This window comes from Pseudophryne corroboree, chromosome 4 (genome assembly GCF_028390025.1).
Source record: "Pseudophryne corroboree isolate aPseCor3 chromosome 4, aPseCor3.hap2, whole genome shotgun sequence".
Classification (NCBI taxonomy): Eukaryota; Metazoa; Chordata; class Amphibia; order Anura; family Myobatrachidae; genus Pseudophryne; species Pseudophryne corroboree.
Genome location: NC_086447.1, coordinates 530,555,848 through 530,580,195, shown reverse-complemented (window position 1 = coordinate 530,580,195; position 24,348 = coordinate 530,555,848). Strand labels below are relative to the sequence as shown.

The following is a 24,348-nucleotide window of genomic DNA, read 5'->3' as shown; positions in this document are numbered from 1 at the left end:
ATCCAAGGAGACCATAAATTCCTGTTCTTCCAGGCCTGCAATCACTACACGCCGGGACTTCATCTTGAACTTGAACACCTTTAAATAAAGATTCAAGGATATCAGATTCAGAATGGGTCTGACCGAACCGTCTGGCTTCGGCACCACAAACAGGTTTGAGTAAAACGCGTTCCAGTAGGGGTACTTGGAACAATGACGTGGGACTGGACCAATTTTCGGATAGCCTGTTGTAACAAAACTTGCATATCCTCCAAAGCTGGTAAGCTTGATTTGAAAAATCGTTGAGGAGGAGTACTGTCGAACTCCAGCTTGTAACCTTGAGAAACAAGCTCTCTGATCCAGGGATCTTGGCAGGAGGTCTCCCAGACGCGGCTGAAGTGACACAGTCAAGCTCCCACCCTGAGATCCCCTCGGGGTGGGTGGGCATTGTCATGCTGAGGCTTTAGGGAAAGCAGAAATGGTGGACTGTTCTTGAAGACTGGTACTGGCAGGTTTTCTGGACTTACCTCTGGTACCTCTAGCCGCATTGGAGGCACCTCTGGCCTTTGATCGAAAAGTGCGAGACTGAAAGGAGTGGACAGACAGTCCCAGATAGAAACGTCTCGCCGGCAGTGCCCCAGAGGGGAGAAACGTGGATTTTCCGGCAGTAACCTTGGAAATCAAGGCATCCAACTCAACCCCAAAAAGCCATTCCCCAGAAAAGGAATACACTGACGCAACCACAAGGCCCTGCGCGCCAACACCGCCATGGCCGACGTCCGAGCATTTATGTTCCCCATCTCCTTGAGGGAATCACAGAGGACACGAGTAGTGTCCTGAATGTTTCAGGAGGGTAACCATGATAACTAAGGGCATATCCCCCGAGACGCCCCACTGAATTTGCGTGTCCCAAGAATGAATGGCACGGGTCATCCAGCAACCCGCAATGACCGGTCTTTGCGAAAGGCAGTGTATATAGATTTTAGGGTAGTCTCTATCTTTCTATTCCCAGGATCCTTAGCAGTGAGCTGGGATGACATATCTGGCATCATAGTTTTAAGAGACCCTAACCAGTGGGGCTCTGTACCGTCTCCCCCAGCCTCTTCACTAATTTGTGAAGATTGACTACATTGCTCACAGGAAACTAGACAATGGAGAGAATCTGGTGTGACAGATACTGCACAGCTTGTGCTTACCCATATTTCACAGTAAGTACAAACACATATACTTACACACAGACAGCTATAATAGCAGACAGAAGGGGGGGGGGTGTGCTTTAGCAGACAGAGGGGGGGGGGTGCTCCCCCCCCCCTCCCCATACACACACTAAAAAAATACCTGTGACCACACCTGAACCTATCTGGTAGTAGAAATTAATAGAATTGGTCACACATGTTTGCGAAGACATGTTTAGCTGCTAAGCCACTTCACGGCTTCTCTGATATCCGCAGTCCTAACACTACATAATAGCAGTGCCCACATAGGGCCATGTGATTTGTCTACAGCAAGGCCTCATGATAATGGTTATTACTTATACCCCTTTCAGACAGAAAATGAAATTACCGGGTGAAGCAGTTCCACCCGGTAATTTCATGAAACACATGGGTCCTTTTTCTGTGTGAAAGGGTCAACTCGTGTTGTAATTCCCTGGACTTCGAACCTGGAATTTACCAGGGTCGGAGACATGGGAATTATGACACGGGTTGACCCTTTCACACAGAAAAAGGACCCATGTGTTTCATGATATTACTGGGTGGAACTGCTTCACTCGTTGTTGATCTGCAAATTACCGGGTCGAATTTCTCGACCCGGTAATTTGCATGTCTGTGTGAAAGGGGGGGTCAGGCAGGTCCCGGCAAAACTACTAAGCACTGAAATGACGGGTAATTGCCAGGACTTTCAGACATTTCTGTCTGAAAGGGGTATTAAACACATCCAGACAGAGAGCTAACTTACCCGGGAGCCACCACCAGGATCTCCCATTAGCACTACAAGGAACAGCATGCCTTCCAAATACTGCTCCCATTCAATGCCTTTCTCACGTATGCAGACAAGCAATGGCAGTTTCTCAATCATTCCGGGAGATAATTATATATCTGGTGCTAGAAAGGGGGAGGGGTCACAGACAAACAGCAGACAGAGAGAATGGGGGGTGGTGCTTTGCCCCCCTGGTATCCCCCCAGCACACTAAAAAATTAGGCAGCGTTAGGGGTGTGCGGCGTGCTGCGGCTGTGACAGCCAAGGCGCAGTGCCCCGCTGAACAAGCAGCCCCTCAGGACGGTGGTCCTGCAGCGGGGAAGCGGCTCTGCACCTCGCAAGGCCAGTGACCATCCCCTACCCCCTAATTCCCACGGCGCAGGTATGCGGTTGCCCAGGCAGCATATCTAAAAAATATAAGATTTTAAGCCTATCGGTAAATCTTCTTCTCCTAGTCCGTAGAGGATGCTGGGGACTCCGTAAGGACCATGGGGAATAGACGGGCTCCACAGGAGACATGGGCACTAAAAAAGAGCTTTAGGTATGGGTGTGCACTGGCTCCTCCCTCTATGCCCCTCCTCCAGACCTCAGTTGGAGAAACTGTGCCCAGAGGAGACGTACAATACGAGGAAAGGATTTTGGAAATCCAAGGGCAAGATTCACACCAGCCACACCATTCACACCGTATAACATGGGATATACGAACCAGTCAACAGTATGAAACAAAACAGTATCAGTCCAAGACTGATCCAAACTGAAACATAACCCTTATGTAAGCAACAACTATATACAAGTTTTGCAGGATGTTGTCCGCACTGGGACGGGCGCCCAGCATCCTCTACCGACTAGGAGAAAAAGATTTACCGGCAGGTTTAAAATCTTATTTTCTCTTACTTCCTAGAGGATGCTGGGGACTCCGTAAGGACCATGGGGATTATACCAAAGCTCCAAAACGGGCGGGAGAGTGCGGATGACTCTGCAGCACCGAATGAGCAAACATGAGGTCCTCCTCAGCCAAGGTATCAAACTTGTAGAATTTTGCAAAAGTGTTTGAACCTGACCAAGTCGCCGCTCGGCAAAGTTGTAATGCCGAGACGCCTCGGGCAGCCGCCCAAGAAGAGCCCACCTTCCTAGTGGAATGGGCCTTTACCGAATTCGGTAACGGCAATCCAGCCGTAGAATGAGCCTGCTGAATCGTGTTACAGATCCAGCGAGCAATAGTGTGCTTAGAAGCAGGAGCGCCACTTTGTTGGCTGCATACAGGATAAACAGGGCCTCTGTTTTCCTAACCCGAGCCGTTCTGGCCACATAAATTTTCAATGCCCTGACCACATCCAGGGACTCGGAATCCTCCACGTCCCTTGTAGCCACAGGCACCACAATAGGTTGGTTCATATGAAAAGAAGAAACCACCTTAGGCAAAAATTGAGTACGAGGCCGCAACTCAGCTCTATCCACATGGAAAATCAGATAAGGGCTTTTGTGAGACAAAGCCGCCAACTCCGACACTCGCCGCGCCGAAGCCAAGGCCAATAACATGACCACCTTCCAAGTGAGATACTTCAAATCAATTGTTTGAAGAGGTTCAAACCAGTGAGACTTAAGAAACCGTAACACCACGTTAAGGTCCCATGGTGCCACTGAAGGCACAAAAGGAGGCTGGATATGCAGCACCCCTTTCACGAAAGTCTGGACTTCTGGAAGAGAAGCCAATTCCTTTTGAAATAAAATGGATAGGGCCGAAATCTGAACCTTAATGGAGCCTAACTTTAAGCCCAAATTCACTCCAGTTTGCAGGAAGTGGAGAAAACGGCCCAGATGGAATTCTTCCGGAGGAGCAGTCTTGGCTTCGCACCAAGACACATACTTCCTCCAGATCCGGTGATAATGTTTCGATGTCACCTCCTTCCTAGCCTTTATCAGAGTAGGAATGACCTCATCAGGAATGCCCTTCTCCGCTAGGATCCTGTGTTCAACCGCCATGCCGTCAAACGCAGTCGCGGTAAGTCCTGGAACAGACAGGGCCCTTGTTGTAACAGGTCTTCCCTGAGAGGAAGAGGCCACGGATCTTCTGTGAGCATTTCCTGCAGATCCGGATACCAGGCCCTTCGAGGCCAATCTGGAACAATGAGAATTGTCTGAATCCCTCTTCGTCTTATGATTCTCAGTATCTTTGAGATGAGAGGAAGAGGAGGGAACACATAGACCGACTGAAACACCCACGGTGTCACCAGTGCGTCCACTGCAATCGCCTGAGGGTCCCTTGACCTGGCGCAATATCTCGGAAGTTTCTTGTTGAGGCGTGAAGCCATCATGTCTATTTGAGTCAGTCCCCACTGACTTGAAATCTCTGCAAAGACTTCCTGATGAAGTCCCCACTCTCCTGGATGCAGATCGTGTCTGCTTAGGAAGTCTGCTTCCCAGTTGTCCACTCCCGGAATGAAGACTGCTGTCAGAGCGCTTACATGACTCTCCGCCCATCGAAGAATCTTTGAGGCTTCTGCCATTGCCACTCTGCTCCTTGTGCCGCTGCTGTGATGTTGTCTGACTGAATCAGAACCGGTAGACCTCGAAGTAAAGTCTCCGCTTGACGAAGGCCGTTGTATATGGCCCTTAATTCCAGTACGTTGATGTGTAGACAAGCCTCCTGGTTTGACTACAGACCTTGGAAGTTTCTTCCCTGTGTGACTGCTCCCCATCCTCGGAGGCTCGCGTCCGTGGTTACCAGAACCCAGTCCTGAATGCCGAACCTGCGACCCTCTAGAAGGTGAGCACTCTGCAGCCACCACAGGAGAGATACCCTGGCCCTGGGGGACAGGCGGATCATCTGATGAATCTGTAGATGTGACCCGGACCCCTTGTCCAGAAGGTCCCACTGAAAAGTCCTTGCATGGAACCTGCCGAATGGAATGGCCTCGTAAGACGCCACCATTTTTAACCAGAACTCGAGTGCAGTGATGTACCGACACCCTGTCTGGCTTCAACAGGTCTCTGACCAAGCTCTGAAGTTCCTGGGCCTTTTCCGTCGGGAGAAAGACCTTCTTCCGTTCCGTATCCAGAATCATGCCTAAGAAAGGCAATTGGGTCGTTGGAACTAACTGTGACTTCGGTAGATTGCGAATCCAACCGTGTTGTTGCAATACCCTCAGGGAGAGTGATACGCTGTCCAGCAACTGTTCTCTCGATCTCGCTTTTATCAGGAGATCGTCCAAGTATGGGATAATTGTGACCCCCTGCTTGCGCAGGGCAACCATAATTTCCGCCATTAATTTGGTAAAAATCCTCGGGGCCGTGGAAAGCCCAAACGGCAACGTCTGAAATTGGTAATGACAATCCTGCACAACAAATCTCAGGAACGCCTAATGAGGTTGATATATGGGGACATGAAGGTATGCATCCTTTATGTCCAGGGACACCATATAATCTCCCCCTTCCAGGCTTGCGATGACCGCTCTGAGCGATTCCATCTTGAACCTCTTTAAGTATAGGTTTAAGGATTTTAAATTCAGAATGAGTCTGACCGAACCGTCCGGTTTTGGGACCACAAACAGGGTTGAGTAATAGCCCATCCCCCGCTGCAGCAGGAGAACTTCGACCACCACTTGTTGAAGGCACAACTTTTGAATTGCTGCCAAAACTACTTCCCTCTCTGGGGAAGAAGTCGGTAGTGCCAATTTGAAAAACCGGCGAGGAGGCACCTCTTCGAATTCCAGCTTGTACCCCTGGGAAACAATGTCTATTGCCCAGGGATCCACCTGAGAGTGAACCCAGACTTGGCTGAAAAGACGAAGACGTGCCCCCACTGGAGCGGAGCCCCAGTGTCATGCGGTGGATTTAGTAGAAGCCGGGGAGGACTTCTGTTCCTGGGAACTGGCTGTAGCTGGCAGCTTTTTCCCCTTGCCCTTACCTCTGGCAAGAAAGGAAGATCCCCGAGCTCTCTTGGATTTTTGCGACCGAAAGGACTGCATCTGATAATGTGGTGCTTTCTTAGGCTGTGAGGAAACATAAGGTAAAAAAGCTGATTTACCTGCCGTAGCCGTGGAAACTAGGTCCGTGAGGCCTTCCCCAAACAGTTCCTCACCCTTGTAACCTCCATATGCCGTTTAGAGTCAGCATCACCTGTCCACTGTCGGGTCCACAGTGCTCGCCTGGCAGAAATCGCCATAGCGTTCGCTCTGGACCCCAGTATGCCCACATCCCTCTGAGTCTCTCTCATATAAAGGACCGCATCCTTAATATGGCCCAGGGTCAACAAAATAGTTTCCTTATCCATCGTATCCAAATCAGCAGATAAGGTATCGGTCCACGCTATTACAGCGCTACAAACCCAAGCCGACGCTATTGCCGGCCTGAGTAATGTACCAGTATGTGTGTAAATTGACTACAAGGTAGTCTCCTGCTTGCGATCAGCAGGATCCCTGAGGGTTGCGGTATCCTGAGACGGCAGCGCCACCTTTTTGGAAAGGCGCGTTAACGCTTTGTCCAACCTTGGGGAGGATTCCCACCGTATCCTGTCCTTGATCGGGAAAGGATATGCCATAAGAATCCTTTTGGGAATCTGCAGTTTCTTGTCTGGAGTTTCCCAAGCACTTTCAAATAACTCATTTAATTCAAAAGAAGGTGGAAAGGTAACCTCAGGTTTCTTTTCTTTAAACATGTGGACCCTTGGATTAGGTACAGCAGGGTCATCTATAATATGCAGCACATCCTTTATAGCAATAATCATATAATGAATACTCTTTGCCAATTTTGGCTGCAACCTCGCATCATCATAATCGACACTGGATTAAGAATCCGTGTCGGTATCTGTGTCTACTACTGGGGAAAGTGGGCGTTTTTGAGACCCAGAAGGCCCCTGTGACATAGGGAAAGGCAGGGCATTGTACAATCCCTGGACTCCAAACGTTTGTACAATAAATTTACATTTGCATTTAAGACATTCCACATATCCAACCAGTCCTGTGTCGGCGTTGCCGACGGAGACACCACACTCGTGCGCTTCACCTCATCCCTAGGAGAGCCTTCCGCTTCAGACATGCCGACACGCATGTACCGACACTGCACACACTCAGGGAAATCTCTAATCTGGAGATAGATCCCCCACAAGGCCCTTTGGAGAGATAGAGAGAAAGTATGCCAGCACACACCCAGCGCCAATAACCCTGGAAAAAATTACCCAGATATAGCGCTCTTTATATATATATATATATATATATATATATATATATATATATATATATATGTTTATATATATATATATATACTGCGCCAATTATGTGCCCCCCCCCCCCCCCCTCTTTAAAACCCCCTGTCACCGGTGATCAGCAGGGGAGAGTCCGGGGAGCCAGCTTCTCAGCGTGTGCTGTGGAGAAAATGGCGCTGGTGAGTGCTGAGGAACAAGCTCCGCCCCCTCAGTGGCGGGCTTCGGTCCCGCTCTTTTAAACAAACTGGCGGGGAATTCTCATAAATAACGCCAAATAAAGTGTATATATCTATATAGCCAGTCCTAGAGGTATTACATTGCTGCCCAGGGTGCCCCCCCTGCGCCCAACAGTGTGCGCTGTGTGTGTTGTGTGGGAGCAATGGCGCGCAGCGTTACCGCTGTGCGTTACCTCGGTGAAGCTCTGAAGTCTTCTGCCGCCTCTGAAGTCTTCTGCCTTCCAATACTCACACGGCTTCTATCTTCCGGCTCTGCGAGGAGGACGGCGGCGCGGCTCCGGGACGAACCGCAAGGTTCTGACTCCCTCTGGAGCTAATGGTGTCCAGTAGCCTAAGAAGCAGAGCCTAACATTTAAGTAGGTCTGCTTCTCTCTCCTCTGTCCCACGATGCAGGGAGCCTGTTGCCAGCAGGTCTCCCTGAAAATAAAAAACCACAAAATACTTTTCTCTGACGTCCTAGTGGATGCTGGGAACTCCGTAAGGACCATGGGGAATAGACGGGCTCCGCAGGAGACTGGGCACTCTAAAAGAAAGATTAGGTACTATCTGGTGTGCACTGGCTCCTCCCTCTATGCCCATCCTCCAGACCTAAGTTAGAATCTGTGCCCGCCCAGAGCTGGGTGCTCCTAGTGGGCTCTCCTGAGCTTGCTAGAAAGAAAGTATTTGTTAGGTTTTTTATTTTCAGTGAGATCTGCTGGCAACAGACTCACTGCTACGTGGGACTGAGGGGAGAGACACAAACCTACCTGCTTGCAGCTAGCTTGTGCTTCTTAGGCTACTGGACACCATTAGCTCCAGAAGGTTCGAACACAGGGCCTGACCTCGATCGTCCGTTCCCGGAGCCGCGCCGCCGTCCCCCTTGCAGAGCCAGAAGACAGAAGAGAAGCGATGAAATCGGCGGCAGAAGACTCCTGTCTTCATTAAGGTAGCGCACAGCACCGCAGCTGTGCGCCATTGCTCCCACAGCACACCACACACTCCGGTCACTGTAGGGTGCAGGGCGCTGGGGCGCCCTGGGCAACAATAAAAATACCTTTGGCATAAAAATACACATAATACAGTCTGTGACTGTATATGTGTAAAACCCCTGCCATTTTTAGTCAGAAACAGGACAGAAGCCCGCCGCTGAGGGGGCGGGGCCTTCTTCCTCAGCACACCAGCGCCATTTTCTCTTCACAGCTCCGCTGGAAGGAAGCTCCCCAGGCTCTCCCCTGCAGTATCCTGGTACACAAAGGGTGAAAAGAGAGGGGGGGCACATAAATTTAGGCGCAAAAATTGTATATACAGCAGCTACTGGGTAAACACTGAGTTGTAGTGTAATCCCTGGGTTATATAGCGCTGGGGTGTGTGCTGGCATACTCTCTCTCTGTCTCTCCAAAGGGCCTTGTGGGGGAACTGTCTTCAAATAGAGCATCCCCTGTGTGTGTGGTGTGTCGGTACGCGTGTGTCGACATGTCTGAGGTAAAAGGCTCCTCTAAGGAGGTGATAGAGCGGATATGTATGTGAGAGGGTGTCTCCGTCGACAACGCCGACACCTGTTTGGATATGTGTAAGTGCTAAGGTGAATTTATTGCACAAATGGTTAAGGAACAGACAGGAAATCTACCCATGTCTGTCCCTATGTCACAGAGACCTTCAGAGTCTCACAATGCTCACTATCCAAAATAACAAACACTGATATCGACACGGAGTTTAACTCCTACTGTCGACTACGATAATGCAAAGTTACAGCCAAGATGGCTAGAAGGTATTCAATATATGATATTGAAATAAAAGATGTTTTGCATATCACTGATGACTCATCTGTCCCTGACACGAGAGTACACATGTTTAAGGGGAAGAATGCTGAGGTAAATTTCCCTCCTCTCATGAGGAAAAAGAGCGGGAATCTCCAGACAAGAGGCGGCAGCTTCCCACAAGAGAATTCTCAGGCTGTATCCTTTCCCCACTAGGGCCAGGATGTGTTGAGAATCTTCCCCTAGGGTGTCCTGTTTGCATAGACGGTAGCACTTGCTATTCTCAGGGATCCTGCACATTCTAGTATACTACCCAGACCGGCGATTGTGTCGGCATGGGTTTATAGCGTGGACAGGTACCTTATCAGCAGAGATAGAGACCCTAGTAAATATATTAAAGATGCTGTCTTAAGTGATAGATATATAGTTCTAAAGCATGCCCAAAGAGACATGAGTATACTGGGTCCTAGAGTCAAAGCTATGTCGATCTCTGCTTGACGTGTCCTGTAGAATATGCATTGGACAGATGATGCCGACTTAAGAGGCATATGGAAGGCTGAGGATTGTGTGGAGAGAGGTTCTCGGGCCTGGTCTCCACAGCTATAGCTGGTAATTCTGCTAGTTTGCCTTATATTCCTGCACAGCCTAAGAAAGCACAACATTATTAAATGCAGCCTTTCGAATAAAGAAACAAGAAAGTCTGAGGTGCGTCCTTTCTTGTCAGAGCCGGGATCAACACAGCTAGTTCCCAGGAACAGAAGTCCTCCCCGGCCCCTACAAAAATCCACCTATGCCGCTGGGGCTCCACAGGCGGAGCTAGGCCCGGTGGGGACACGCCTTCGTAAGTTCAGCCACAAGTGGGTTCACTCCCTGTTAGGTCCCTGGGCAATAGATATTGTGTCTCAGGGATACAAGCTGGACTGTGAGAAGATGCCCCCTCACCGACGGCCCTGCGGGCTTCCCCCCAAGAGGGGGAGCCAGTGTTGACTGCAATTCACAAATTGTATCTTTAACAGGTGGTGGTCAAGGGTCCCCTCCTTCAACAAGAGGGTGTTATTATTCGACCATGTTGTAATCCCGAAACCAGACGGTTCGGTCAGACCCATATTGAATTAAAATCCCTGAACATATACCTGAGAAGGTTCAAGTTCAAGATGGAATCGCTAAGAGCGGTCAGGGCAAGCCTAAAAAGAGGGAGACTTTATCGTGAATCGGGTCATAAGGGTTGCATACCTTCATGTCCCCATTTATCCACCTCATTAGGCGTACCTCAGAATTGCAGTACGGGATTGTCATAACCAAGGTAATGGTGGATATGATTGTGCTCCTGCGGAAGCAAGGTGTCACTATTATCACGTACTTGGACGATCTCCTCATACAAGCGAGATCAAGAGAGCAGTTGCTGAACAGCGTATCACTTTCTCTGGAAGTGTAACGGCAACACGGCTGGATTCTATATATTCCAAAGTCGCAGTTGGTTCCTACAGCTCATCTGCCTCTCCTATGCACGATCCTAGACACAGACCAGAAAAGGGTTTATCTCCCGATAGAGAGAGCTCAGGAGCTCATGACACTGGTCAGGAATCTATTAAAACCAAAACAGGTGTCAGTGCATCACTGCACTCGAGTCCTGGGAAGGATGGTGGCATCATACGAGGCCATCCCCTTAGGCAGGTTCCATGCGAGGACCTTCCAATGGGACTTACTGGACAAGTGGTCCGTTTCACCTCTTCAGATGCATCGGTTAATCACCCTATCCCCCAGGGCCAGGGTGTCTCTCCTGTGGTGGCTGCAGAGTGCTCACCTTCTCGAGGGCCGCAGATTCGACATTCAGGACTGGATCCTGGTGACCACGGATGCAAGCCTCCGAGGGTGGGGGGCAGTTACACAGGGAAGAAATTTCCAAGGTCTGTGGTCAAGTCAACAGACTTGCCTTCACATCAATATCCTGGAACTAAGGGCCATATACAACGCCCTAAGTCAAGCGGAGATCCTGCTTCACGAACAACCGGTTCTGATCCAGTCAGACCGCAGGGGTTCATGTAAACCGCCAAGGCGGCACAAGGAGCAGGGTGGCGAGGGTAGAAGCCACCAGAATTCTTCACTGGGCGGAGAATCAAGTAAGCGCACTGTCAGCAGTGTTCATTCCGGGAGTGGACAACAGGGAAGCAGACTTCCTCAGCAGGCACGACCACCACCCGGGAAAGTGGGGACTTCATCAGGAAGTCTTCACGCAGTTTGCAAATTGATGGGAACTGCCTCAGGTGGACTAGATGGCGTACCACCTCAATAAAGAGCTAAAAAAGGTTTTAAGCCGGGTCAAGGGACCCTCAGGTGATAGCTGTGGTCGCACTAGTAACATCATGGGTGTTCCAGTCGGTCTATGTATTCCCTCCTCTTCCTCTCATACCCAAGGGCTGAGAATTGTAATAAAAGGAGGAGTGAGAACAATATTCTTTGCTCCGAATGGGCCAAGAAGGACTCGGTACCCGGAGCTGCAAGAAATGCTCTCAGAGGACTCAGGGCTTCTGCCTCTCAGACAGGACATGTTGCAACAGGGGCCCTGTCTGTTCCAAGACTTACCGCGGCTGCATTTGACGGCATGGCGGTTGAACGCCGGATCATAGCGGAAAAGGGCATTCCGGATGCAGTTATTCCTACGCTGATAAAGGCTAGGAAAGACGTGACAGCAAGACTTTTTCACTGTATATAGCGAAAATAGGTTGCTTGGTGTGAGGCCGGGAAGGCCCTACAGAGGAATTCCAGCGGGGTCGATTCCTGCACTTCCTACAGTCAGGAGTGACTATGGGCCTAAAATTAGGATCCATGAAGGTCAAGATTTCGGCCCTATCCATTTTCTCTCAAAAGAACTGGCTTCACTGCCTGAAGTTCAGACGTTGTTCCGGGGGTGCTGCATATTCAGCCTCCTTTTGTGCCACCGGTGGCACCTTGGGATCTTAACGTTGTGTTGGATTTCCTGTTAGAGCAATAGAGCCTATTGTGGTGCCTGCGGCTACTAGGGACTTGGAGGATTCCAAGTTGCTGGACGTAGTCCGGGCTTTGAAAATTTATGTTTCCAGAACGGCGGGAGTCAGAAAGTCTGACTCGCTGTTTATTCTGTATGCAGCCAACAAGGTTGGCGCTCCTGCTTCGAAGCAGACTATTGCTCGCTGGATCTATAGCACGATTCAGCGGGTTCACAAATCAGTGAAAGCCCATTCCACAAGGAAGGTGGGCTCTTCTTGGGCGGCTGCCCGAGGAGTCTCGGCTTTATAGCTTTGCCGAGCTGCTACTTGGTCGGGGTCAAACAAGTTTGCTAGTTCTACAAGTTTGATACCCTGGCTGAGGAGGACCTTGAGTTTGCTCATGCGGTGCTGCAGAGTCATCCGCACTCTCCCGCCCGTTTGGGAGCTTTGGTATAATCCCCATGGTCCTTACGGAGTTTCCAGCATCCACTAGGACGTCAGAGAAAATAAGAATTTACTCACCGGTAATTCTATTTCTCGTAGTCCGTAGTGGATGCTGGGCGCCCGTCCCAAGTGCGGACTCTCTGCAATACATGTATATAGTTATTGCTTAACTAAAGGGTTATTGTTATGAGCCATCCGTTAAATGAGGCTCAGTTGTTGTTCATACTGTTAACTGGGTATGGTTATCACAAGTTGTACAGTGTGATTGGTGTGGCTGGTATGAGTCTTACCCTGGATTCCAAATCCTTTCCTTGTTGTGTCAGCTCTCCCGGGCACAGTTTCCCTAACTGAGGTCTGGAGGAGGGGCATAGAGGGAGGAGCCAGTGCACACCAGATAGTACCTAATCTTTCTTTTAGAGTGCCCAGTCTCCTGCGGAGCCCGTCTATTCCCCGTGGTCCTTACGGAGTTCCCAGCATCCACTACGGACTACGAGAAATAGAATTACCGGTGAGTAAATTCTTATTTTCTCCAGGAAACTCAGGAGAGCTCCCTGTAATGCACCCAGTCTCCTCTGGGCACAGTGTCAAACTGAGGTCTGGAGTAGGGGCATAGAGGGAGGAGCCAGTGCACACCCATACCTAAAGTTCTTTTTTAGTGCCCATGTCTCCTGTGGAGCCTGTCTATTCCCCATGGTCCTTACGGAGTCCCCAGCATCCTCTAGGACGTAAGAGAAATAAAAGATTTAAATGAAATTGAAGAAAACTCTCTGGAGCTGCAGAGATGTGCATCCTCTCCTGAGGGCACTTTTTTCTAAACTGCCTGTGGGAAGGGGCATAGAGGGGAGGAGCCAGCACACCCAGCTGAAGAAATTTAAAGTGCACTGGCTCCTTTGGACCCTGTCTATACCTCATCGTACTAGTTTCCCCCATATCCCTTATGGATGCTAGAGAATCTAAAAGTGAAAGTATTCCAGTCTTGTTAGTGGATCCAGATGCGCCACACCGAGCATGGCACACAGATTTTTCAGTATTGCAGAAGGTCCATCTTGGTGACTTTCGCCAAGACCAGACATAGAGGGGTCTGCAATTAGCTCCGGTAATCTTGGAGATATTGATTTCGCCCCCCATCCTTTTGAATTGAGGCAGTACTAATCCATTTTTTAGGGAAATTTTCACCAATGCCTTCTCACATTCTTTTTTTTACTTTTTAGGAAAAGGCATTGGCGAAAAATGGCTCAAAATCGACTAAAACGGCCCATGTTTTTACCAGTGCAGGTGAGAAAACATATGGATTCGCCAATCCACAGGTTTTTTCGTTTCTGCTGAATTTTTCGCCTAGGCGGAAAAACGGTTCTATTAAGTAGGACGAATCCCCATTCACCCTAAAAATAGCGAAAAGTCCTGTTTTTTTCACCTAGGTGCAAAAAAACTGACCTAATTGCATACCCCTCATAATCTTTTCTTTATCTGAATGGTTTTGATTGTGTTGCTGCTAAAGCCAGGATTCTAAAAGGACAAAGGTCTCATTTAAAAAAACACCTTTTACAACTTGGGCGGAGTCCCTTGACTATCTATTTTAAATTAGTATATCCCAGAATCCTTAGGAATGAACGTGATTTTATTTTAGAGTGCTCTCCTCTCTGAAATATCTCATTAGAAGCACACAATTAGGATCAATGGACAAAAGCCCTGCATTTATGAACTTCCATTGCAAATCTTTTGCATTATATAGTGAACTGTTTGTGATTCCTATCCCGACCAGAGGATGTGTGAAAACAGGTGTTCCAGACATTTTCTGTCCACTGTTGAAGCTAGTAGTGGCTCTGGCAAATGCACAACAACTTAATTAAAAGATGTGCATAGCTGAATGAAGTCCAGCTGATACTGATGCACAAAAAGCTCACAAACGCTTCCACTGTTTTCATGTGTAAATCCTTGTTCATTTACATTATCAACAAGCATGGTAAATATTACAGTAACACACATTCCAGTATAGCACACCTAAAACTTAACTCTAGTCATTGGACACATGAGTTAAGTGTGTGGGATCATCTCCCCTCATGAGCTTTTCCTTCTCTTACTTAGAATATCCTATTACTCCATAAAACAGCACTTAACCCTTGGTTTCTGCCACCCTAATGCTTATTTCAGTGCCATGTCCGCTGAGGCAGCAATGTTTATATACCATATACTTGTCCAACATTGTCTTGTACTGTAAGTCACTGTTTCCTTATTTTGCTCATTTGTTTAGGTACTTTGTAAGGTGCTGCAAAACCCTTCTGGTGCCATATAAATAAAGGATAATAATAATAATAAATAATAATAATAATAAAAATAATACGTACTCTGGCCTGTACACAGGTAACCAGTAGACAAGCCTCCCTCCTACAACCAGGAACACTGCTGCAAAATTCAAAAGATCTAAGAAGATATCACTTAAATGATATGTTAGCTGGACAGGAACGTGACTCTCTGGACTGAAAGTAGAAGAAAAAAAAATCATTAGGTTTTGTATGTTCTCATCCTAAATCAAAACCACAAAGCACGTTTTAATGAAAGATGTAGAAACAACCTAGAAGTAAAAAAAAAAAAAAACCACAACACTGAATATTACACTTTTCATGTAATTTATTAATCTAAATAAATGACCAGTCTCAAAAAGTGGATTAAATGTAATGTTCATATAATAATTTACGAGCTGGGAACCTTAATGTTACTTTATAGCCAATATTTTCACAGGTCACCTGTCAACCAATATTACTATACTGTGGTTAAAAAAACAACTACACTGCTCAAAAAAATAAAGGGAACACTAAAATAACACATCCTAGATCTGAATGAATGAAATATTCTTATTAAATACTTTGTTCTTTACATAGTTGAATGTGCTGACAACAAAATCACACAAAAATTATCAATGGAAATCAAATTTATTAACCCATGGAGCTCTGGATTTGGAGTCACCCTCAAAATTAAAGTGGAAAAACACACTACAGGCTGATCCAACTTTGATGTAATGTCCTTAAAACAAGTTCTGGGACGGACGGCGAGGGTGAGATCCTGCGTATCAATCCCTCTGGAGCTAATGGTGTCCAGTAGCCTAAGAAGCAGGACCTAGCTTCAGAGAGTAGGGCTGCTTCTCTCCCCTCAGTCCCTCGATGCAGGGAGTCTGTTGCCAGCAGAGCTCCCTGAAAATAAAAAATCTAACAAAATACTTTCTATCAGTAAACTCAGGAGAGCTCACTGAAAAGCACCCAGCTCCTCTGGGCACAGTATCAAACTAACTGAGGTCTGGAGGAGGGGCATAGAGGGAGGAGCCAGTGCACACCAGGAACTAAATTCTTTCTTGAGGTGCCCATGTCTCCTGCGGAGCCCGTCTATCCCCATGGTCCTTACGGAGTCCCCAGCATCCTCTAGGACGTTAGAGAAAAACACAAAAAGCTCATAGCTCTATGAAACAAAAAGGTGGTGTAACAATGTGCACCAGTTATGTCTGATAGTAGTGTTCACACTAGGCTGTTTTAGCAGGGTGTCTCAACCTGCCCGATTTGTAAACAGCAAAATGCGCCCTCCTGTTAAAACAGCCTGCCCGGTAAATGCTGCCATCACATGAATATTGCCATTAAGGGGAGAGCTGGGGGATGGCTCAGCACCTCTGCAAGTGCTGGGCATACCCCCCAAGATTTGAAGCCGACAGCTGGGCACGTGCCCAATAGTGTTGTTGACAGGACCGTATCTCCAATTACAATGCCGGCTGTTGGGATCCCGGCGTTCAGGATACAGACGCTGAGATCCCGACAGAAGACAATGCCGCCCGATGGAATTCCGGCATACCAGGGCTATTCCCAATAGTAGGTGTCAATGACACCGACAGAGTGGGAATAGATCCTGTGCCGAGTGCAGGGAGCCCCCGAGACTGCAAGGGGACTCTTAGCGCTCACCCCGCTGCCGGCATCCCGTCCGCCGGGATTACAAAAGTAATCCGGTATACATACTGCCCACCATAGAAATTATTTAACAAGTATTCACCAGACTATGCTCCGTTTCTGAACTCACTAACACTCCTTTCTCCCTCTCAGATCACAACCTTATCACCTGCGTGCTCTCCTCCGTTAACTCAAACTCTGTGTTGCTGAAGTCCTCCAATCCTCCACAAACCCGCAGAAATATTAACACAATTAATCTTCAAGAATTTTCCACCTCACTCCAACAACTGCTTTCACCTATTTCTGAATTCACCTCTCCTGAGATGACTGTATCACAGCTAAATGAGACTCTAGAACTAGCCCTTGATGAAGTGGCTCCAGCTACCCATCACACTCCACGCAGGCCTAGATGTCAACCATGGCACTCTAAATTAACAAGACAACTACAAAAACTCACACGTAAACTTGAACGTTAGTGGCGTAAATCTCGTATTTCAAGTGATTTCCTCACATATAAGACTGTCTACCACTCTTATAGAAATGCTACCTTCCTACCTCTGTCTGTCTGTCTGTCTGTCTTTGCCCAGTTTTGTTCTATAATTGTTGTTCTAATTGTAAAGCGCAACGGAATATGCTGCGCTATATAAGAAACTGCTAATAAATAAATAATAATAAATGCCCTGGACACTGCCAAACAAACATATTTCAAAACTCTTATCTCTGCTCAAGCCTCTTACCCCAAACAACTCTTTAATACATTTAAATCACTTCTGAATCCTCCCTCACCTACCCCACCAGCCACTATCAAGGCACAGGATCTTGCTTCCTACTTCAAGGAGAAGATTGATAAGATCCAAGATGAAATGGTATGCTCTTCGGCAGCTAGTGGCCTGCTCAGTTCTTTACCTGAACCCTCTGGCACTCTTTCTTCATTTGAACCCACAAATGAAGATGACGTATCATCGCTCTTCTCATCATGCTTCTCTACTACCTCTCCTCTTGATCCTATACCCTCACAAATAAGTAAAGCTCTGTCTCCGGTGCTCATAGCGACCTTAACTAACATCTGTAATCTCTCTCTCTACTGGTATTTTTCCTTCACTCTTCAAGCATGCAGTGATTACTCCCATTTTGAAAAAACTAAATTCTGACCCCAACTCTCTCTCAAACTACCGCCCTATCTCTCAGCTCCCATGTCTCTCTAAGCTACTTGAGAGACTTGCCTACACTCGACTCACATTTTCTTAACTCACACAATTTATTGGACCCACTTCAGTCAGGCTTCCGTTCCCAACACTCCACAGAGACAGCACTGACTAAAGTGGTTAATGATTTGTCACTACGATGTCTAAAGGCCATTACTCACTACTTATTCTTCTAGATATATCTGCTGCCTTTGACACAGTTGACCACTCTCTTCTCATACAAACACTACAATCCCTAGGTCTTAAAGACACAGCCCTTTCTTGTTTCCTATCCTACCTATCTAATCGCTCCTTCAGTGTTCGCTTCTCTGAATCTATCTCCTCTTCGCTACCTCTTTCAGTTGGAGTACCGCAAGGCTCAGTCTTGGGTCCTCTGCTTTTCTCTATCTATACCTCATCTCTTGGTAAACTAATCAGCTCTTTTGGATTTCAGTATCATCTCCACGCAGGTGATACTCAAATCTACCTATCCTTCCCTGATTTGTCCCTATCTGTACTGGGCCGTGTCACTGAATGCCTTTCTGTCATTTCATCTTGGATGACATCTTGCCACCTCAAACTTAATATTTCAAAAACAGAGTTAATTATATTTCCACCGGCCAATAGTAGGTACCAACCTGATATCTATATCACTGTTGAAAACTCGACTATCTACCCTACCCCACAAGCTCGCTGCCTAGGTGTCATCCTTGACTCTGATCTGTCCTTTGTTCCCCACTCTGTCAGTCCCTCCATTGGTTACCTGTATTCTACTGTATTCACTATAAAATACTTTTACTCACACACAAGGCTATTAACCAAACTACACCAACGTAGATCACTTCGCTTATCTCAAAATATCTCCCAACCCGACCTCCTCGCTCTTCACAAGACCTGCGTCTCTCATCCACACTCATTACTTGCTCCCAGTCACGATTGCAGGACTTTCATTGGGCTGCATCCACTCTGTGGAATGCCCTACCACGCACAATAAGGCTCTCCTCTAGTCTCCAAACCTTCAAGCGTTCCCTGAAAACTCTCCTCTTCAGGCAAGCATATCAAATTCCAGAACCACCCACATAACTTCATAAATCTTCCTATCAAATTGCATCCACTCTGCACAGTCCACACATATCTTCTCATTCTTCACTTTCCCTTCCTCTCGACCCCGGTTCATCATTGCTGTATGACCATATCATACAGGCCACCAAGAACCTTTGCAATCTGGTGGACAACTATGCAATAGATAGCACCTATCCTTGTGTATCCATACCCATTTCCCTATAGATTGTAAGCTTGCGAGCAAGGCCTTCCTACCTCTACGACTGTTTGTTATTACCCAGTTTTGTTATATCATTGTTATTTCCAATTGTAAAGAGCAACGGAATTTGTTGCGCTATATAAGAAACTGTTAATAAATAAATAAGTCCACCTGTATACAAGAAGGCAGGATACTCATGAGAAACCAACTTCATCACCGGGGCACTTTATGAGCGATATGCTCCTACTGTAGTCTCCTGAATATTGGTTCAGCACACAAAATGCTGCAGCTATTTCTTCTGTGTAACTGGTGCTCTTTAAACACAATTACACTGAGCAAAGACAAGACAGATCACATGCGAAACAACTTGAAATATAAAATCTTCTGTTATTTCAAGTATATTATTTAGCGCACTATAGCAGACTCTTGTACATAAATATAGCTTTAGTATTGGTCTGAGAGCTGAAAAAGTCCACAAATACTCACTTAAAAATGGAGCTCATATGAAGCTGAAACATGACATTTTGCAGCAGCAAATATAATATAAAACAATTTTTTTAGGCTACAAGATTTTGTGTTGCTTTTCATGGAAGGTTAATTGTAAATGAAAGTCAAATGGTTAATTAGTATGTAATGAATTAATCATAGCATAGCTGCACTTTTAATATTTAAATGAGGTAACCTGCCTCTGGCATCTGTTAAGTAATCATTAATACAGAAACTGTGCTTATTTTACCAGTGAGACTAACACCCTTGTCCACCATACAAATACTGCAAGTGAAAGTTTGTAGATAAGTTCAGGAAGTAACTTACAACTGGTCCGTCTTCATGATTTCTTTCTGTGTGCCGGTCTTTCTAGTTGACTCTCGGATGCCATAAGGGGCTACATAATGAAAAAGAATTATGCTCATTCTGCCAATAGCATGTAAGTTTTATTTCATCTTGATATCTGTCAGATGCTGCAACTCAGATTTCCTTTCTTTTTCCTGATTGGAAGACAGGTATTGTTTTTGATAATCTGTCAGCTTGTGAAGACAAGGTCATGACTGGGCCTGAAACCAGCCTCCACCAGACAGAGGCTTTTCAATTGGCGATCAGCCCCAGCTGTTGTACAGACTTATCCATATTATGTCTCCCACCAGCACCATTTAATACTTGTGACTTCATCAGATAAACACGTCATCTACCACAGACATAGCTTGGCTCATAACAGGTGTGCACACAACTCATTTGTGTAGCTTTGGATAAACTGACGTCTAGATTGTTTTACAGGAACATATGGTTATGCGCTTAACTGCATGACACCTTTATATTTCTAATAAAAATATTACTTGCTATTCCAACACACAATACAATATTTTATGGTGACTGTGCTTAACACCAATACTTGGCTGACAGTACTAGGAAAAGTTAGTTTTCTTCCTTCTACATTATCCATTACAGGTCATAGTGTATTACTGAAGGCCTGAGCTGTGATGTCCTCCATCTGTTGTCAGGTTATAAAACACCCTTAATTCTAATTTTAATGCTGCAGACTTTCATTATTTACTGAACAATCTAAGACCACATATATTAAACAAATACTACACAATTAAATATTTTACACCTCTCATCATCTATCCTCCATTATCTACAAATATGAGCCTTTATTTTAACCCTGTTTCTCTATGTTTCTCCTAATATCTTATCAGCTTACGGTCTGTTATAATTGCATCAAATAGTGGTGCTTTTCTCCAGATTGGTTTTGAGGCATCAGACACCAGGACATCGAGGTAGTGTTTCTCCAATCCGTACTGACGCAGATTGGCCCGAATATTCTCATCAGGCCCTCTCCACTTCTGGTTCATCCTGGTTGCTTTACCTGGCGAACGAAGGACATTTCAAAAATGTAAAGAAAACGAGATTTATGGTAAGAACTTACCGTTGTTAAATCTATTTCTGTGAGGTACACTGGGCTCCACAAGGAATAACATCGGGGTGTAGAGTGGGATCTTGATCTGAGGCACCAACAGGCTCAAAGCTTTGACTGTTCCCAAGATGCATAGCACCGCCTCCTCTATAACCCCGCCTCCGTGCACAGGAGCTCAGTTTTCGTTAACCAGTCCAGTGCAGTAGCAGGTAACAGAGACGGCAATCGTTAGAAGCCACACACACCACACACTCACAACAAGAGAGGGTGTCAGCGGTTAATGCCATACCAACCCAAAGAAGCCAAGTGCGTCAGGGTGGGCGCCTTGTGGAGCCCAGTGTACCTCGCAGAAAGAGATTTAACAACGGTAAGTTCTTACTATAAATCTCATTTTCTGCTGCGGGGTATACTGGGCTCCACAAGGATTAACATCAGGGATGTCCTAAAGCAGTTCCTTATGGGAGGGGACGCACTGTAGCGGGCACAAGAACCCGGCGTCCAAAGGAAGCATCCTGGGAGGCGGATGTATCAAAGGCATAGAACCTTATGAACGTGTTCACTGAGGACCACGTAGCCGCCTTGCACAATTGTTCAAGGGTCGCACCACGGTGGGCCGCCCAAGAAGATCCAACAGACCGAGTAGAATGAGCTTTGATGGTAGCAGGAGCTGGAAGACCAGCCTGTACATAAGCATGTGCAATCACCATTCTAATCCATCTGGCCAAGGTCTGCTTGTTAGCAGGCCAGCCACGTTTGTGAAATCCAAACAGTACAAAGAGAAAATTAGACTTCCTAATGGAGGCAGTTCTCTTCACATAGATGCAGAGAGCCCGTACCACATCCAAAGACCGCTCTTTGGAGGACAACTCAGGAGAACTAAAAGCCGGAACTACAATCTCCTGGTTAAGGTGGAAGGAAGACACCATCTTAGGCAAATAACCAGGGCACGTTCTAAGAACTGCCCGGTCCCGGTGAAAAATTAGAAAGGGGGACTTACAGGATAAGGCACTTAAGTCCGAGACCCTTCTAGCAGAGGCAATAGCCAGCAAAAACAAGACCTTAAGGGAAAGCCACTTAAGGTCTGCAGACGCAAGAGGTTCAAACGGATACTCTTGCAAGGCCTCCAGAACCACTGACAAATCCCTAGGGGCCACTGGTGGTACATAAGGAGGTTGAATCCGTAACACCCCCTGAGTGAAAGTATGAACATCAGGCAGGGTAGCAATCTTTCTCTGAAACCATACCGACAAGGCAGAAATGTGAACCTTGAGGGATGCCAGATGAAGGCCTAAGTCCAGGCCCTGTTGTAGGATGGCCAAAAGTTTGGCTGTACTAAACTTGTAAACGTCATGGTTATTAGACGCGCACCAAGCAAAGTAAGAATTCCAGACCCTATGGTAAATCCGAGCAGAAGCTGGCTTACAGGCCTTCAACATAGTTTGAATGACCGCCTCAGAAAAACCCTTGGCCCTCAGGACGAAAGCTTCAAGAGCCACGACGTCAAAGCCAGATGGGCCAAATCCTGGTAAACACAAGGGCCCTGAACGAGGAGGTCTGGACGTTGTGGAAGTAGAAGGGGACAATCTAACGAGAGGCCCTGTAGATCTGAGAACCAGTGCCATCTCGGTCACGCCGGAGCGATCAGAAGCAGGAGTCCTCCTTCTTGTTTGAACTTCCTTATTACTCTGGGCAGGCGTGACACCGGAGGGAACACATATGGCAGCTGAAAGCTCCATGGGATTGCCAGTGCGTCTACGAACGCCGCTTGAGGATCCCTTGTCCTTGCTCCGAAGACCGGAACCTTGTGATTGTGTCGAGACGCCATCAAGTCTACATATGGATGGAGGCTCCACTCTTCGGCTTGTACGTCCTGACGACTGAGAAAGTCCGCTTCCCAGTTGAGGACCCCCGAAATTAACACTGCCGATATAGCTGGTAGATGGCGTTCCGCCCATTGAAGAATCCTTGATACTTCCCTCATCGCCATGCGGCTTCGAGTGCCGCCCTGATGATTTATGTACGCCACCGTGGTGGCATTGTCCGATTGTACTTGAACAGGTCTGTTCTGTATCAAATGCTGGGCCAGGTTCAGTGCATTGAACACCGCCCGCAGTTCCAGAATGTTTATCGGGAGGAGAGACTCCTCCCTGGTCCACAGGCCCTGAAGGGAGTGTTGCTCCAACACCGCGCCCCAACCCCTCAGACTGGCATCCGTCGTTAGAAGGACCCAGTTGGAGATCCAGAAGGGACGACCCCCGCTCAATCGGTGGTCCTGAAGCCACCAGCTCAGTGACAGACGGATCTCCGGAGACAAGGAGATCATGTGATACCTGATCCGGTGAGGCAGGCTGTCCCACTTGGCCAGAATCAACTTCTGTAGAGGGCAGGAATGGAATTGAGCGTACTCCACCATGTTGAAGGCCGACACCATGAGACTTAGCACTTGCATTGCCAAATGTATCGACACTTGTGGACGAAATAGGAAGCATCGAATCTTGTCCTGAAGTTTCAGGATCTTCTCCTAAGACAAGAACAACCTCTGGTTGTGAGTGTCCAACAATGCACCCAGGTGTACCATGCTCTGAGCAGGGACCAGGGAAGATTTCTTCCAGTTGATGAGCCACCCGTGAGTTTGCATAAACTGGATTGTCACATCCAAATAACGTAGGAGAATTTCTGGGGAGTTTGCCAGGATCAGTAATTTGTCTAAATACGGGAGAATCCTGATCCCCTGACGGCGTAGCACAGCCGTCATTACCGCCATTACTTTGGTCAATACCCGCGGAGCTGTGGCCAAACCAAAGGGTAACGCCCGAAACTAGTAATGAAGGTTGCCCACCGCAAACCTCAGGTACTGCTGATGTGACATTTCAATAGGAATATGCAGGTAGACATCCTGTATGTCCAGGGAGACCATATAGTCCCCAGGCTCCAAGGCCAGAACAATAGAGCATAGAGTTTCCATTCGAAACATGGAGATCCTCACATACCTGTTCAAAGACTTGAGATTGAGAATGGGCTGCGAGGACCCGTTTGGTTTGGAGACCAGAAACAGCAGTGAATAGTACCCCTTGCCTCTCTGAGCCAGAGACACCTGTACTACCACTCCTGTATCCAGGAGGGGCTGTACCACCGAATGAAGAGTTTGTGCCTTCACCGGATCCAAAGGGACATCTGTCAGGCAAAATCGATGAGGGGGACGATTCTTGAATGATACGGCGTAACTTCGAGCGACAACTTCCCGTACCCAGGCATCGGAAGTGGTCTTCAACCATTCCTGGGTAAACCCTAGAAGTTGGCCCCCCACCCTGGGATCCCCCAGAGGGAGGCCCGCCCCGTCATGCGGCAGGCTTATCCGTTTTGGAAGCAGACTGACGGGCAGCCCAGGCCCGCTTGGGTCTGGGCTTAGCAGGTTTGGAAGTACGAGCTTGTTTCGGGTACGCCTGACCTTTTGCCTTTCCTGGAGGACGAAAGGAGCGAGAGAAGGTACTTTTAGCCTTCGGCACCGTACTCGGTAGGCAAGCTGT

General features: G+C 47.3%; 1 protein-coding gene across 6 annotated transcripts in view; it reads right to left on the bottom strand.

The window, feature by feature from the left end:
- TRMT11 (tRNA methyltransferase 11 homolog) overlaps nt 1–24,348 on the bottom strand; it is a 184,860-nt gene that overhangs the window by 71,476 nt on the left and 89,036 nt on the right. For all 6 annotated transcript variants that reach the window (XM_063917289.1, XM_063917291.1, XM_063917290.1 and 3 more), the window contains 3 exons: nt 20,609–20,773; nt 19,726–19,795; nt 14,887–15,018 (listed from right to left, as the gene is read on the bottom strand). In XM_063917289.1, coding sequence (XP_063773359.1) covers nt 14,887–15,018; nt 19,726–19,795; nt 20,609–20,773 — 367 coding nt within the window. The remainder of the gene's footprint in view (nt 1–14,886; nt 15,019–19,725; nt 19,796–20,608; nt 20,774–24,348) is intronic.